General features: G+C 39.1%; 1 protein-coding gene across 2 annotated transcripts in view; it reads left to right on the top strand.

Annotated features, from left to right (window-relative positions):
• Positions 1–16,363, top strand: part of TPST1 (tyrosylprotein sulfotransferase 1) — a 144,023-nt gene extending 127,660 nt beyond the window's left edge. For both annotated transcript variants that reach the window (XM_077908352.1, XM_077908351.1), the window contains 3 exons: positions 12,462–12,512; positions 15,626–15,668; positions 15,811–16,363. In XM_077908352.1, coding sequence (XP_077764478.1) covers positions 12,462–12,512; positions 15,626–15,638 — 64 coding nt within the window. In that variant the 3' untranslated portion in view covers positions 15,639–15,668; positions 15,811–16,363. The remainder of the gene's footprint in view (positions 1–12,461; positions 12,513–15,625; positions 15,669–15,810) is intronic.
• The last annotated feature ends 1,081 nt before the right edge of the window (positions 16,364–17,444 follow it).

Here is a 17,444-nt window from a genome sequence, read left to right as displayed (position 1 = left end):
CATTTCCAGGAACAGAAGGACGTGCGTCTCCAGTGCCAGTGAGTGAAGAAAACAAGCCTCATCAAGACACATTATCATAAAAATTATAGAACACTAGGAATAAAAAGAAAATTCTTAAAGCTTCTAGAGTGAAAACAAAGGTCACATAGGAAGGATCAGGAATTAGAATGATATAAGCCTTGTCAACCCAAACATGGAAAACTAGAAGATAGTGGCCCACTGCCATCATATCAAAGAGGAATTATTTATCTAGAATTATATAACCAGATAAACTTTCAGTCAAGTATTAGGAAAAAATAAAGGCATTTTCAGACATGCACAATCACAAAAGAGTTGCCTTTTATTTAAACATTTATTTATTTTAAAGAGAGAAGTAGAGGAGGAGCAGAGGTAGAGAGAATCTCAAGCAGACTCCCCAGTGAGCACAGAGACCGATACAGGACTCCATCTTACGACCCTGACACTAAGATCTAAACACCCCCAAAGATTTGCTTCTTATATACCCTTTCTTAGCAGCTGCTGAAGAATGTACCAAAGAGGAAGGATTAACCAAGTAAATGGAAGACCTAGGCAAGGAAATGGGAATGAAAACCAGACAGGTATGGAGAATGTGCAGAATGGCAGCAAAGGAAAATCCCAAGACAGCACCTGAGCAGGAGACCCAAAGAACAAGCAGTTCAGATGGAAGTAAACAGAGGATTTCAGGAAGGATGTTTTGGGAAAGGGGGGAAAAATGGAAGAGGGGGATGTAAATGCCAAGAATCATAGACTACCTAGAGCAGAAATCTCCCACAGAAGTCAGTACTGTTAGGAATGTATAAACTGGGGACACCTGGGTGGCTCAGTCGGTTATGCATCTGCCTTCAGCTCAGGTTATGATCCCAGGTTCCTTGGGATCAAGCCCCATGTTGGGCTCCCTGCTTAGCGAGGAGCCTGCTTCTCCCTCTCCTACCCGCTCATGCTCTCTCGCTGTCTCTCTCTTTCTCTCTCAAATATATAAAATCTTTAAAAGGAAAAAAAAAAAGTACTGCATAAACTGTAAATGATGAATTTCCAGTGGCTCAGTGAGAGTTAAAAAGATCGAGTTAAAATCACATAGTTGTAGGGAGCCCCCCAAATTCTCATGAATTTTACCTCCAGGAGGCCCACAAGCTTCTCAGGGTGAAGATCAAGAAAAATCCCCTGGTACTCTGACAGAGGGAAGGGAAAAGTAACCATTTTGAAATAAGCTTGGGATACTCTCTAGCAACAGCTTATCTTCAAAGTAGGCTCTTAACAAAGCCTAAAGGACTTAGGGGAAGGGAACTACCCAACTGTAGTCACTCCAGTTCTTCTGTCTTACCTAAAGGAGTGAGAGGGGAAACTGAGAAGATCTTGTAACGGTTACAACCCAGGGACACAGACTCAGTAAAATACTGAGATATAATTATGGGATTATAGAACACTTTCTCCTCCACCCCCCAAATGCACATGCCCTACACCACACCAATCAGACTTTTGTATAATAACAGTGGATTACTACTAAAAGAACTACAATGTTCAATGTTCTTTATTTTTTAAAGAAGTCTGTAGGGAAACCCCAGAACAACAAGGAGTACAAAAACAAGGACACTTGAAATTTTTAGCCTCTGGTGTGTACAGTTCCAACAAAAACTAAACACAGGCTCATTCCTAGCCAGATAAACATAAAACCTTACACTAAAGGTCCCATTTACTCAGTACATCATGTCCCCTTCTAACAAAAAAGCTACAAGATGTGCTAAAAGACAAAAAACAATTGGAAGAGACAATGGAAAGTATTTAAACTGGATTAATATATGCCAGAAATTTTGGAATTAGCACACTGGGAATTTAAAATAACCATGATGGATATGCTAAGGATTTTGATGGGAAAAGTGGGATAACATGCAAGAACACCTGGGTAATGTAAGCATTGAGATGGAACTAAGAATCAAAAGGAAATAATAGGGCAGTCCCAGTGGCACAGCGGTTTAGGCCGCTTGCAGTCTGGGGTGTGATACTAGAGACCCGGGATTGACATGTCAGGCTTCTTGTATGGAGCCTGCTTCTTCCTCTGCCTGTGTCTCTGCCTCTCTCTCTCTCTCTCTCTGTCTCTCTGTCTCTATGAATAAATAAACAAAAAAATCTTTTAAAAAAAAAAAAAGGAAATAATAGTGGGGCGCCTGGGCGTCTCAGGGGGTTAAACATCTGCCTTCAGCTCAGTTAATGATCCTGATGTCCTGGGATTGAGCCCTGCATCAGTCTCCCTGCTCAGCAGGGAGTCTCCTCTCCCTCTGCCACTCCCCCTGCTTGTGCTCACACTCACACAGACACACTCTTTCTGTGTCAAATAAGTAAAATCCTTATTTTAAAAAATGCTAAAAGTCAAAGTCACTGTAATGAAATGAAGTCTACTGATGGGCTCATCAGTAGACTGGACACAGCCCAGAAAAAAAATCAGTGAGCTTGCAAAACTGCAATTTGAAGAAAAAAATGAACAAAAGATAGAACAAATTACGAATTGTGCAGTATATTAAAAGGTGTGGGGTTATAAAAGGTGTAATATATATACATAATGAGAATGCCAGAAGGCAAAGAAAGAAAGAAACAAACAAACAAAAAAAAACATTTAAAGTAGTAATGGAAAAAAAAAAAAAGTAGTAATGGCTGGGAATTTTCCAAAATTAATAACATATCCAGAAAACTCAGAAAACACCAAGCAGGATAAATGCCAAAAATTCTACCCCTACGCATTTTATTTTATTTTTTTTTATTTATTTATTTTTTAATTTTTATTTATTTATGATAGTCACACAGAGAGAGAGAGAGGCAGAGACATAGGCAGAGGGAGAAGCAGGCTCCATGCACCGGGAGCCTGATGTGGGATTCGATCCCGGGTCTCCAGGATCGCGCCCCGGGCCAAAGGCAGGCGCCAAACCGCTGCGCCACCCAGGGATCCCCCCCTACGCATTTTAAATGTTGAAAGAAAAAAAATCCACCAATTTCAGCCCTGTAACCAGCAAAATTATTCTTCAAAACTAAAGAAGTAATACATTCTCAGATAAACAAAATTGAAAGACTTTATCACCAATGGCCTACCTTGTAAGAGTTCTTCAGAGGGAAGGAAAATAATATAAGTCAGAATCTCAGATCTCTATAAAAGAAGAGAAGGAATAAATGAAGGTAAAGCAAAATCTTTAATTTTCTCATTAATTGACCTAGCAGATAACATTGTACTTAAAATAATAGCAATAAAATAGTCAGTGATTATAACTTACAGATAAATGAAATGAAGGACAGCAGTATAATAAGTGATGGGAGGGACGAACTGGAGGTACTCTTATTACCCTGCACTACTTGTGAGGTAGTATAGTACCATTTGAAAGGAGACTTAGATTAGCTGTAAGTACATATTGCAAATCCTGGGACAACCATTGAAGACATTTAAAAAAAGAAGTATAATGACATGCTTAGAAAATGGAATCATAAAAAAATAAAAAAAAATAAAAAATAAAAAAATAAAAAAAAAAAGAAAATGGAATCATAAAATGCTGAATCAAAACTAGAGAAAGCAAAAAAGAGTAGAAGAAAACAAAGCACAAGGGCAACAAATAGAAAATAGTTACAAATATCATAGGTATTAAGCTAGTTGTGTCGGTATCACATTAAATGCGAATAATCTAAATACACCAACTAGAAGACAGACACTACCAGAGTGCATTAGAACACAAAACCCAGGGATCCCTGGGTGGCGCAGCGGTTTGGCGCCTGCCTTTGGCCCAGGGTGCGATCCTGGAGACCCAGGATCGAATCCCACGTCGGGCTCCCGGTGCATGGAGCCTGCTTCTCCCTCTGCCTATGTCTCTGCCTCTCTCTCTCTCTCTCTCTCTGTGACTATAATAAATAATAAATAAAAATTAAAAAAAAAAAAAGAACACAAAACCCAACTGTATGCTATCTACAAGTTACTCCACACGTGATATTGTGATATAAGAACTATATATTCAGTCCCTAGTTCCTGGCACAGAGCTCTTAAAGCCCTTATCATTTCTAAGTGATAAGGGTGTGAGGAACATCTTTTGTTATTCACAGTAAGCCCCTTTCAAGCATACCTGAGTTTATATTAATGAGTTATTTTGTGAGCCCCTGACTAGCTTCAGGATGGGAACTGGTTGCCAGAGGAATGAACCATGTGCTTGGAGATTTGGAATTTCCAGTCCTACCCTCTCTAAATCCAGGGAGGAAAGGGGCTGGCTGCCAACTGAGTTGATCAACTGGCCAATGATTTAATTAATTGTGCCTAAATAATGGAAATTCCATAAAACTCTAAAGAGAAATGAAGGACTTTAGACAGCTACCAGGTTGGTGAATACATCCATATGCTTGGGAGAGTGGTATACCCCATACTCCACAGAGACAGAAGCTCCTGTACTTAAGACCCTTTCAGACCTCATCTTACACACCTCTTCATCTCACTGTTTGTTTGTACCCTGTATAATAAGCCAGTAGTCATAAATGAAGTGTTTCTCTGAGTTCTGTGAACTATTGGAGCAAATTATTGAAACTGAGGAGGTGACTGTGGGAAACACTATACAGGAGGCCTGGACTTGCACATGGCTTCTAAAGTGGAGGGAGTCTTGTGGGACTGAGCCCTTTACCTGTGGAGATCTGTGCTAACTCTTGGAAGTTAGTGTTAGAATTTCTTGGTGTAAGGAAAAACCTGCATATTTGATAGCAGAAGGGCTGTGCATAGAGAAAATAGTATTCTTTTAACAGGAGATTTTAGATATAAAGACATAGCTTAAAAGCAAAGGGATGAATAAAGATATACCATGATAACTAATAAAAGAAAATTGGAGGACCTTTCAGACAAAGTAAAAGGCGCTGTTAAGGGAAGAAGGAGACGAGCCACAGACTGGGAAAAAAAAATCTTTGCAAAACACATATCTGATAAAGGACTGGCATACAAAATATACAGATTCCTAAAATTCAAAATTTAGAAGCGATTCAGTTAAAAAGCAAAAGATCTTAACAGACGAGGATGTAGAGCAATAGGAACTCTCATACATTGCTTTGCAGGAATGCAAAATGGTACAGCCACTTGCAACATAGCTTGGCAGTTTCTCATAAAACTAAACCTATTCTTAGCATATGATCCAGCAATCAGATTCCTTGGTATTATCCAGATAAGTTGAAAACTTATAGTCACACAAAATCTGTGCACAATGTTTCTAGCAACTTTATTCATAATTGCAAAACTTGTAAGCAACCAAGACCGCCTTCAGTAGGTGAGTGGATAAACTGCCAAATATCCAGACAACAGAACATTACTCAGTGATTAAAATAAATGAGTTATCAAGCCACAAAAGGACATGGAGGAACCTTAAATGCATATTACCAAGTGAAAGAAGTCAATCTGAAAAGGCCACAGTACTGTATGATTTCAACTCTATGACAGTGTGTAAAAGGCAAAACTAGAGATAGTAAAAAGATTGGAGGAAAATAGGGAGGGATAAATAAGTGGAACACCAGATTTTTAGGATAATGGAACTATTCTGTATTTATTGTAATAGTGAATACATGTCATTGTGCATTCATTAAAACCCATAGAAAGTACAACATAAAGAGTGAAGCCTAGTGCAAACTAAAGACTTTAATTAATAACAGTCTATCACTGCTAGTTCATTGATTATAACAAATGTAATGCAAGATTTTAATAGGGGGAATGGTAGAAGAGGGAGAGGATATATATGGAGATTGTGCTTTCTGCTCAGTTTTTCTGTAAACCTAAAACTGTTCTAAAAACGAGTCTACTAATTAAAAAAATATATGAGGCTATTAACTCCAGCTAAAATAACAACGAATAAGTTGTGTAAAAATAATGTAAATATGTAATGTTTATATTATAATAATGGGAACTTACAGAATGTGACTTAAGCAGAAATTATGTAATTTTTGAGAGCGTAGAAGAAGGGAAGTGTTGCAGACCTAATATCCTCCTCTCTCATAATAGAAAGTCTGTGTAACAGCAATGAACATCCATGCTCCTGTCTGAAGGTGTTTCCTTCCCTTGAGTACCCAAGTCCATCTTCCTCCGTATCCTACATCATTAGATTTTGCTCTCCAGGGATCCCTGGGTGGCGCAGCGGTTTGGCGCCTGCCTTTGGCCCAGGGCACGATCCCGGAGACCCGGGATCGAATCCCACATCGGGTTCCCGGTGCATGGAGCCTGCTTCTCCCTCTGCCTGTGTCTCTGCCTCTCTCTCTCTCTCTGTGTGTGACTATCATAAATAAATAAAAATTAAAAAAAAAAAAAAAAAGATTTTGCTCTCCAGCCAGATATTTCCCATCAACAAACAAATACAAATACACCCTTAGTTCTTTGATCTTAACATGCACACATGCACATCCATACTTCTTAATTCCAGTTGCCCTGATACTGCCGTTCATTTCCTTGCTTCCCTTTATGTCAACACTGAAATTTTCTGTACTCTTTCTCCAATTCCTCTCCATTCTCTATCTTACATCCACTTCATTCAGAATTTTACAGCTACCATTCTTTTTAATTTGCTATTGTCAAATTGACGGTGACCTTCTGACCTTCGTGTTGCTATATTGAGTGGTCAATTATCATCTTAGCTTCCAGCCTCTTAATACTATTGGTTACCACCTCCTTGATAGGTTTCTTTCACTTGGTTTTAAGGAACACCACTTTCTCAATTTTCCTTCTGTGTCACTGGTAGCTTCTTTTCTGTCTTTGCTGTTTCTTTCTCTACTCCCTGATCTCTTAATGTTAAAATGCCCCAATATCTCAGTCTTATTTTTTTTTTCTTTTTTTTTTTTTTTTTATATCTCAGTCTTAAGTCCTCTGCTGTCCTGTCTCTACCCTGAGCCCTGGGTTATCTTATCAGGTGTCAGAGCTTTAAATAGCATCTGTTAGTTTATGATTCTCGAATTTATATATCCCAATGCAGACTTCTATGAATTCCAGATTTGTATTTCCAATTGGTGATTTGACATTTTCATTTATTGTCTCATAGATACCGCAAGCTTAACATATACAAAACTGAACTATTGATCTTCCACCCGAAAATATGCGGTAGCCAGAACATTTCCCAACTCAGTTAATAGCAACTCCATATTTCCACTTGGCAGTTGCTTAGGCCAGAAACCTTGGAATTATCTGGACTCCCCTTTCTCTGCTCTCTCACACCCCACATCCAGTTTATGTAATTAGATGTAATTGGAAAAATAAAGATCCACAAACTTAGCACTTCTCACCACCTCCTTGCTATTCAGTCTCGTCTGGATTACTGCTGTAACCTCCCTACTTCTAACTTGGCCCTCTACAATGTAAACAGAGCAATCCGGATGATCCTTTTAAAATGCAGGTGCACCTCTTCCCCTGAGCAGCCTGAGGTGACTTCCGAAAATGGTTCGCTACTCTCTGGACCCAGAAAACCCTACAAAATCATGCAAATCGAGAGGTTCAAATCTTCGTATTCACTTTAAGAACACACATGAAACTGCCCAGGCCATCAAGGGTATGCATATCCAAAAAAGCCACCAGATATCTGAAAGATGGCACTTTGCAGAAGCAGTGTATGCCATTCTGCCGCTACAATGGAAGAGTTGGTAGGGGTGCACAGGCCAAACAGTGGGGCTAGACATAGAGTCGGTGGCACAAGAAGAGTCCTGAATTTTTACTGCACATGCTTAAAAATGCAGAGAGTAATGCTGAACTTAAGGGTTTAGATGTAGATTCTCTGGTCATTGAGCACATCCAGGTGAACAAAGCTCCCAAGATGCAACGGAGAATTTACAGGGCTCATGGCTGGATTAACCAGTACATGAGCTCTTCCTGCCACATCGAGATGATTCTTACTGAAAAAGAGCAGATTGTTCCTAAACCAGAAGAGGAGGGCAGCCCGGGTGGCTCAGCAGTTTAGTGCCACCTTCAGCCCAGGGCGTGATCCTGGAGACCTGGGATCAAGTCCCATGTCAGGCTCCCTGCATGGAGCCTGCTTCTCCCTCTGCCTGTGACTCTGCCTCTCTCTCTCTCTCTCTCTCTGTCTCTCATGAATAAATAAATCTAAAAATCTTTAAAAAAAAAAAAAAGAAAGAAAGAAAGGCAGCCCGGGTGGCTCAGCGGTCTAGCGCCACCTTCAGCCCAGGGCCTGATCCTGGAGACCCAGGTTCGAGTCCATGTTGGGCTCCCTGCGGGGAGCCTGCTTCTCCCTCTGCCTCTGTCTCTCTGTGTCTTTCATGAATAAGTAAAATCTTTTTTAAAATAAATAAATAGATAAACCAGAAGAGGAGGTTGCACAGAAGAAAAAAGTATCCCAGAAGAAACTGAAGAAACAAAAAAAAAAAAGAAAAAAGAAAAAAAAAAAAAGAAACTGAAGAAACAAAAACTTATGGCCCGGGAGTAAATTCTGCATAGAATAAATGTAAATAAAAATTAAAAGTAAATGCAGGTGCACTCATGGTACCTTTTTGCTCTCTATTTTATGACATTGGACAAAATCCTGAATTTCTCTGTGCCCTAGTTGTTTCATCTGTAAAATAGGAATAAATAATAGCTCCCTTCAGAGAGTGTGGGATTCGGTGAGATAAAATAGAGGAAGCATGCACTTACCACCAACCTGAGATGATACTGTTTACCCACTGTTCTTATTATTTTTATTTCCCAATACACCCTCCAAATCAGGAGCCTACTTTTGTCTCCTCATCATGCCTTGAGGGCTTGAGGTGAAAAGGTTCTGTAGGAATGTTTGGATTCTGAGTGCCTAGTGCACTGCTGTCAAGCACAATCCTCAATCCGTTAGTACCAGAGAATAGCATGTCCAGAAAAACTATTCATCTAACCAAAGGAAATTCCATTCCTAACTTTGCTATTTTTTTTTTAACTTTGCTATTTTTATAAGCAACGTAGTGCTTGGCATCTTGCACTAAATAGGAATTGCTTCGTCACTAAAAGTGTTCTTTTTGTCAGTGCCATAGTTTCTATCCTTTGAAGCATTTGTGCCCTAAAGAATAATGAAAGGAGACAGATTCCCACTTACTTTTTGATCAAGCCTTTTATCTGATGTCTTATCCTGACCCCTTTTTGGTTTTTTACTAAACTTGAGACATCATATAATTAGGGATGTTTTTGCCCCTTCACGTAAGCCTTACCTCTCTGGAACTGTCGGTTCCTGGAAGACACTTACAATGTTTTCCTGTTCCCACTCATGTTTTCTGTCATGTCTTGCTGGTTTTTACAGTGAACTGAGAAGAGGGAATATTTAACCATAAGATTTGCTAATGGTAATAAAATACAGGACAGTGCTGGGTGGGGCCTTCTGGGCCTCACTCTGCCACTAACTAGCTATGTAACCCCCTGGACTTTCACTGAACCTTCTGCTTCAATTCTAGCAGAAGAGGGTAGCTGAAACAGAGGAGAGTCAATTTCTGAGTCAGGATATGAGGAATATAAGAAAAATTGCTTGGGGACCAAACCACTAACTGGAAAAGGGACTAGGGCAAAGCAGCCTTGTTCTGGTTCAGTAGTGCTGCCAGGGCACGGGATCCTAACTAAACCTGGGTAACGTATGGCCCCAGGGGATTTGAAGGTAAGGGTTGAGACATAGTTCCATGAATAGAGGGAGGAGAAGGAAAGACACTTGAGAATCTGGTAGGAAAGAGAAAAAAAAGAAGAAAGAAAGAGAAAGGGAAGGAAGGAGAAAGAAGGAAAGAAGAAAGAGAGAGAGAGAAAGAAAGAAAAGAAAGAAAGAGAAAGAAAAAGAAAGAAAGAAAGAAAGAAAGAAAGAAAGAAAGAAAGAAAGAAAGAAAGAAAGAAAGAAAGAAAGACATCCTATTGGCTTGAGCCTCTGTGCAAGATATAGTGTCTGCTTGCAGACAGGCATAGTAGAAGTCAGAATTAACATGATACACAGCTCTAGGGGCTTAGATACTTCTACATCAGAAACCTGGAAGAGTAATACAATGCTATATGTCAGTAAAATAGGGATGGGAAGGGCACAATGCTGGAAGCTGGAACCGTCTATGGGCTACCCTACTGTGTTAGGGTAGAACAAAGAGGATTCTTACACGCAGATTCTCCAGGGAGCAGCTAGGCCAGACCCCCCATGACCTGGGATTATTTGAAGGTGTGAAAGAGATTATTTGAAGGTGTGAAAGAGAGGTGTCAAAGATATTGAAGGTAGTTTTTGAAACAGCTTTAATTTAGGCTTCTTAAAGACTATAAAGAATGGAGCAAGTTTTAGAAATTGCAGAGAAAGAGATGTGCAAAAAGTACGTTCATCCTCTGAGTTTCAGAGGGAATGCTGCTACTTTTAGAAATGGATCATCATCCATTTAGGATGATCCTTTAGGTCTGTGGGCCTTAGGATTCACCATTTAGATTCATTTTTTGCTTGGAGGGATTACTCTGTGACTCTCTTCCCAGTAGCCATATGTAGTTTCTTACCATACTTTCTCAAGTTTAGCAATTATCAAACTTTGGTTAATGGAGACCTTCTTTACTCTTGATTGGCATGAAAAGTTCCCAGTTTTTTGCTGTTGCACTGTGGAAACAAACATCTTTGTACTTAAAGAGTGAGTGCGTTTGTGTGTGTTAGCAGTAAATTTTTAGCATTAAGTTACTGGCTTAATTTGTTCAGTTTTGTTCTTGAAATATACAGAAAAATTACACAAATCATAGCTCTATAAATGAAACAAAATGAACACACCTTCATAATTGCTACCCATATCAAGACAGAAAATTCCCAGCACCCTGAAAGCCTCTTTCATCTCTCTCCTCCCTAGAGTAAACAGTATCCTGATTTCCAACAACATGAAGTTGTTTTGCCTTTTCACAAACGTTAAAATATTTTATTTTTTTAAAATATTTTATTTACTTATTCATGAGAGACACACACAGAGAGAGAAAGAGGCAGAGACACCGGCAGAGGGAGAAGCAGGCTCCATGCAGGGAGCTCGACGTGGGACTCAATCCCAGGTCTCCAGGATCACACCCTGGGCTGAAGGTGGCGCTAAACTGCTGAGCCACCTGGGCTGCCCTAAAATATTTTAAATGGAGACACCTATATCATTTTTAGGGGTCCGACTTTTATCCTTCTCTTCATTATGTGTTGGGATTCATCTATGTTATTGCCATACCAGTAGTTTGTTTTTCTTAATTGCTACTCAGTATCATTATATACAATATTTGTTTTTTCCTTCTAATTGCATTGCTTTCAACACCATCTTTGTTATAAACCAAGTATCTGAATACAAGGATCTGTTTCTGATTGTTCATTCTGTTTCAGTCATATATTTGTCTGTACTTGTACCAAAGCCTTACTGTCGTCACTCCAAGTTCATTATTATCTTAATTATTTTGTATATATAAGAACATATAACATATTAGTATATATTTTAACAATTATAATTGTATGTATGTGTGTATATATCATGTAGCTCTATAATTGGCTTAATTATAGCTGTATAATAATGTCTTAATATCTAGTAGAGTAAGTCCCCCACTTTTTTTTTTCCACACTTTGTTCTTTTTAAGATTACTTTGATTATTCTTGGCCCTATGCATTTCCACAGAACTTTTTCAGTCAGCTTGAACTTACTCCACTCCCTCCACCCAATAAAGTGTGCTAGAGTTTTGATTGGAATTCCTTTGTTGAGGAGAATGAACATCTTTACTATATTGACTCTTTCAATCCCTGGAAGTGGTATGCCTCTCTATTTATTTGGTCTTTAATTTCTCTCAATAATGTTTTATATTTTTCTGTGTAAAGATCTTACACAGATCTTTTATTAGATTTATTCTTAGGTATCTGGTGGGGGGTTTTTTAGATGTTATAAATGGTATTGCTTCCTAAAGTTATTTCCTTACTATTGCTGGTATTAGAAACATAATTTTATATATTGAAAAGTAAGTTTTTAATTATAAGATTTTGTGAGATTAAAAGTATGTATCATTTTAAGAATCATCTAAAATTCAAATTGTTATGGGAATATTGGGGATATTAAGAAAAGTAAATTTGGAATAAATCTAAGATTTGTGAGGATGGAGATTTCAAAAGGCTATTAGGAGTACCTGTTCCTAAATTGTGTGAATTCTCTGTTGGTTGCTTGAGATAGATGGCCTAGAGCTCGCTTTCTCTCTCAGCTAAAATGATTGGAGCTTGGAACTTTGGTATGCTTTTTTTCTTCTTCAGGTACTCTGGGCCCTCTCCCAGCCAGCCCACATTAGGAACACTCAGGCAAATGTAGGACAGGTGGGACCAGAGTGAATGGGAATTTCAGTCCTTTAGCACTAGCTTTTATTGAACTGATAGGCTTCCCTCCCACCCTAAAACTCACCGAGAATGAATCCATTCACCATCAGGCATTGCAGGCATCCTGAAATGATGATGACAGTACCTGTTTCCTTAAACTCACACTTGACTTTGTTTTTCCAGGTCTATAAAGGAGAATTTCAGCTCCCTGAATTTCTTAAGGAAAAACCTCAGGTACTGTGTCTGCTTTCTCTTCTTAATGTGATAGATGGGCTCTTGTGTCAGGATGATCTTTTTAAAGAGTGCTGTACTGGTGGCAGAAAGATTGGTCTCTGGTAATTGTTCGTTTTAACAGTCTTAATTTCAGAGAGCTCAGTGTCAGTGTCTTCCAAAATTAGGGAACTGCTCTATTAATAACTAAAATCCAGTTGCTTGAGGTGACTTATAAGCCATAGAGTATTCCATGTATAAGGAACCTGCCTTGGTGAATCTGCTCAGCCTTCCAATATCCCTTGAAATAAAACTTTCAGCCACCCTTTGTTCTTGTCATATATACATCCATGACCTCCTAACTTGTCTTATTTGGAGCCTAGAAGACTTGTGAATACATTGTATTTACCGCCATTGGCCCTGAGCTGCAAAGCCCCCAAGCTGGGAAAGGACAGTGAGAGTTTGAAAATGAATAACGTTTACATTTTAATTTAATTTTTTAAAAATTTTTATTTATTTATGATAGTCACACACAGATTGAGAGAGAGAGGCAGAGACTAGGCAGAGGGAGAAGCAGGCTCCATGCACCGGGAGCCCGACGTGGGATTCGATCCCGGGTCTCCAGGATTGCACCCTGGGCCAAAGGCAGGCGCTAAACTGCTGCGCCACCCAGGGATCCCAACGTTTACATTTTAAAAGATTTGTTAAAACAGATCCAGAGTTATCCTTGTAATGTCACACCCATACTTACTTGGGTTTCAGTGTTGTTTCTTGAGTTGAAGAGAAACAGGCAGTGTTACAGCTGACACCGTGTGCCTAAACTAGCCCAGAGTGTCCTGCATCTGAGAATCCTCTGCCATGCCTACCTGGTAGTGGGGAAAGATTGTTAACTCCTACTGGAACCCCGCAGAAGACTGCCCTTTCTAGCCCAGGCTGCTATCAGTAATTGGCTTGTAAATAGGAAATGAAGACCCAGCAAGAACGTTGGCTTCTAAAATCATTGCGGATATGGATTGGTGAGGGAGACAGACCTCCTCATAGACTCTGTGAAGTTGTGTAGCCTGAAGCAAGCCTGGAATAAAAGGACAGGGCTATTTGAGAGAAGTTGCTTCTCACACCAAGGTTCAAGGCTCTGTCTTCTCAAATCCTTGTCCCATAACAGTTGTAAGCCTTTAATAGTTGATATGTATTATTTGAGAATTTCAAACTACTTTCAGGGCATATTCTCATTTGCCTATATTTAATTTTAATCTTCCCATTCATTCATTTTGTTCAACAAATGTTTACTGAATTTCTGTTATGGGTGAGAAGTTGGAATAAGTCCTCAAGAGTCAGAGAAAAAAAGATCTTCTCAAGGAACTTCTGATCTCCCCAAAAGACTGATCAACTTTGGCAGACAAGGGGGCACTGAACCCTGAGCCTGGTCTAGGCGTGATGCCCCAGAAACCTGGATGGATTCATGAATAAGCCATCAATCACTTGTAGGCTGTGGCCAGAGAATAATCTGAGAGTCAAGTCTTGAAGGAATGTCAAATCCAAAGACTATTCTGTATAGTAAGTTTGAAAGAATCAAGAAAGGGAATTTGAGACTAATTTAAAGGGATACCTCTGCTTCACAGCATACACAAAAATCATTTCCAGGCAGATTACAGACCTAAATGTGAAAGGTAAAATAATAAAGTTTTTAGGAGATAATAAAGGAGAATAATTTCATAACCTTAAGAGGGAAGGATTTTTTTAAACAGATCATAAAAAACACTAATCATTAATTTTTAAATGGGTAACTTAGGGCAGCCTGGGTGGCTCAGTGGTTTAGCGCTGCCTTCAGCCCAGGGCATGATCCTGGAGATCCGGGATCAAGTCCCACGTCGGGCTCCCTGCATGGAGCCTACTTCTCCCTCTGCCTGTGTCTCTGCCTCTCTCTCTGTCTGCCTCTCATGAATAAATAAATAATCTTTTAAAAAAATAAAGTGGGTAACTTGGACACCATTAAAATTGATAATATTTACGTTTTTAAAGTTTTTTTGTTTTTAAATATTTTATTTATTTATTCGTGAGAGACATACAGAGAGAGGTAGAGACATAGGAGAGAGAGAAGCAGGCTCCCTCTGTGGGGGGAGCCTGATGCAGGACTCAACCTCAGCCAAAGGCAGATGCTCAACAACTGAGCCACCCAGGCGCCCTGATGATATTTACTTATTAGAAAGCATCATAAAGAGAGTAAAAAAGTGTACCTTAAGTGGGTTAAAATAATTTGAAACAAAGTATTCATTTGTAGACTATAGGGGATTCCTACAAATCAGTTATTTTATAAAAATGCACAAAACACTTAGTAGGCACTTCAGGCCTAGTAAGTAACTCTGGTTTATTTAATGCATCACACACACATATAGTTAGAAAAGGACTGTAAAAGACCTCGATTTAACTTATAATAAATGATAAAATTGAAGCCCACAGAACCCTTGCATTTGGTATTTAGGTAAAGTGGCTCACAGAACTCAGCAAAGCTGTACTTACAATTACAGTTTTATTACAAAGGATACAAATCAGAATGAGCCAAATGAAGAGTGATGTAGGACAAGGACTGAGAGGGTCTCAAAAACAGAGCAATGCCCATTCCCCGTGGAATCAGGGTACTTCTTCCAACCAGCAGCATAGCATATCGGTGTATTCACCAACCAAGAAGCTCCACTGAACTTAAGCATCCATAGTTTTTATTGGGATCTAACTACATAGACATGACTGATTGAATCATTGGCCATGTGGGTGAAGTCAATCACAGGTTTGGTCTTTCCGTGACCAGCCCCCATCCTGAGTTATCTCATCTCTTAGCACAAACTCAAATATAATTCAAGGAGCTCCTGAATAATGAAGACATTCCCATTACCTGGGAAAATCCAAGAATTTAGGGTCTCCCTACCACAAACTAGAGACAAAGGCCAGTTAGATTCTTTATTATATAGTAGTTAGCAGATTGAGTTCATTAGAAAAATGTGTAGTCAGAGCCTGCAGGCCACCCCTGATTATTTCAATGGTAGTAGTTACTCTCCATCCTAACTAACTTCAAGGGCTTTAAAACATGTTTTACAAAAAAAAATAAAAAATAAAAATAAAACATCTTTTGCTTCCTTTGACAGACTGAGGAAGTAGAGTAGCAGAGCCAGGAACCTCTTACATGAGGTGAGAGTTGGGGGGACATTCCTTGGTCTTTGGGTTTCCCTGCTTAAGCTCTCTTAGAGGGCAGTGTGGCTGGAGGCAGTATGGTGCAGGGGAAAATAGAGTGACTCCACACCTATAACCATATTCTATTTGTTTGCCCTAGGGAAGACTGCTGCCTTTCAACAGAAGGAAAATTTCTAGTACTAGCTGTTCCCTGATGAGATCAGTCAAGCGTATGTACCATGGCCCACATCACCTGTTCACTTGCCATTCTCCTACCATTGAGAGGGTGGGATGTCAGGATACATTTGGGCCTCCCTGCGTGATCTGCTTCCTGAGTACAGTGCTCTTGATACTAATTACACACACAGGCCTGTGGATAAGAAGCTCAGAGGGAGCGTGTGCTTTCTGTTAAAACTGCTCTGGTCCTCATCTTTTCTTACCAGATTCTAAACTTTTGTTTCAAGGGGAGGGCTTTAAAATGGGATTCTATAAGCAAAATTGGGCAGTTTCATCTTGGAATAGGTTGTCTACATGTTCTAATGTTTTGTAGAACACTTCCTGTTTAAATGTATTGATGTGGATAATATTAAAGATCTTAATTATTTAAATAATTCATTGTATTGTTTTTGAGAAGTTGGGGAATTACCGTATACATTTACAACTTAATGACTTTTGTATTTTATTTTTCAAAATAAAAGCTTTAAATGTGTGAAGTGTTCTGGCGGTGTACATGTTTTCATTACTGTGATCTCAGAGAAGCAGTAAGACTTTATCCAATGGTGATTGATAAACCAAAGTTTCTTCAGTTGGCTGTATTGTAGATATTCCCTTCTATGCATCATAATTTTTAATTAAGTTTTTTATTTTAATTCCAGTATAGTTAAAATAACGGTGTTGTATTAGTTTCAAGTGTACAATATCGTGATTCAAAACTTCCATACAATGCTCAGTTCTCATCACCTTAATCCCCATCACCTAGTTCACCCCTCCTCCCACCCACGTCCCCCCTGGTAGCCATCAGTTTGTTCTCTATAGTTAAGAGTCTGTTTCTTAGTTTGTCTTTTTTATCCCCCTCATTTGTTTGTTTCTTAAATTCCACATATGAGTGAAATCATGGAAATCATTTGTCTTTCTCTAACTTATTTCACTTAGCATGATACTCTCTAGCTCCATCCATGTTGTTGGAAATGGCAAAAAGATCATTCTTTTTTATGGCTGAGTAATATTCCTCTGTGTGTGTGTGTGTGCCACATCTTCCTTATCCATTCATCAGTTGATAGACACCTGGACTGTTTCCATAATTTGGCTCTTGTAAATAATGCTTCAATAAACATAGGGTGCATGTATCCCTTTGAATTAGTGTATTTGTATTTTGGGGGTAAATACCCAGTAGGCAATCACTGGAGTAGTTCTATTTTTAACTTTTTGAGGAACTTCCATACTCTTACACAGTGGCTGCACCAGTTTGCATTCTCACCAACAATATATGAGGATTCCTTTCTCTCCACATCTTCCCCAACACTTGTCATTTCTTGTGGGTTTTTTTTTTTTTTTTTTACTTTTGTAATAATTTTATGACAGTATCTTCTGATGTAATCTCAATGACAAGTTCACAAAGCTCAGCTGATATATAGACCAGCATACACATTACTCACTTGGGGAAGGTCTATAACCTGAAAGTTCTCTAGTTGCACTAGAGAGAAATCATACTTTTGGGCACTTCCATGATTTGGGGTAATAAAAGAGGACTTATGTTCCCTCTGCCTCCATCCGATTCCTTTGACCTGAGCTAAT

This window comes from Canis aureus, chromosome 8 (genome assembly GCF_053574225.1).
Source record: "Canis aureus isolate CA01 chromosome 8, VMU_Caureus_v.1.0, whole genome shotgun sequence".
NCBI classification, from domain to species: domain Eukaryota; kingdom Metazoa; phylum Chordata; class Mammalia; order Carnivora; family Canidae; genus Canis; species Canis aureus.
The sequence above is the reverse complement of the archived record's forward strand: the minus strand, read 5'-3'. Positions and strand labels throughout refer to the sequence as shown.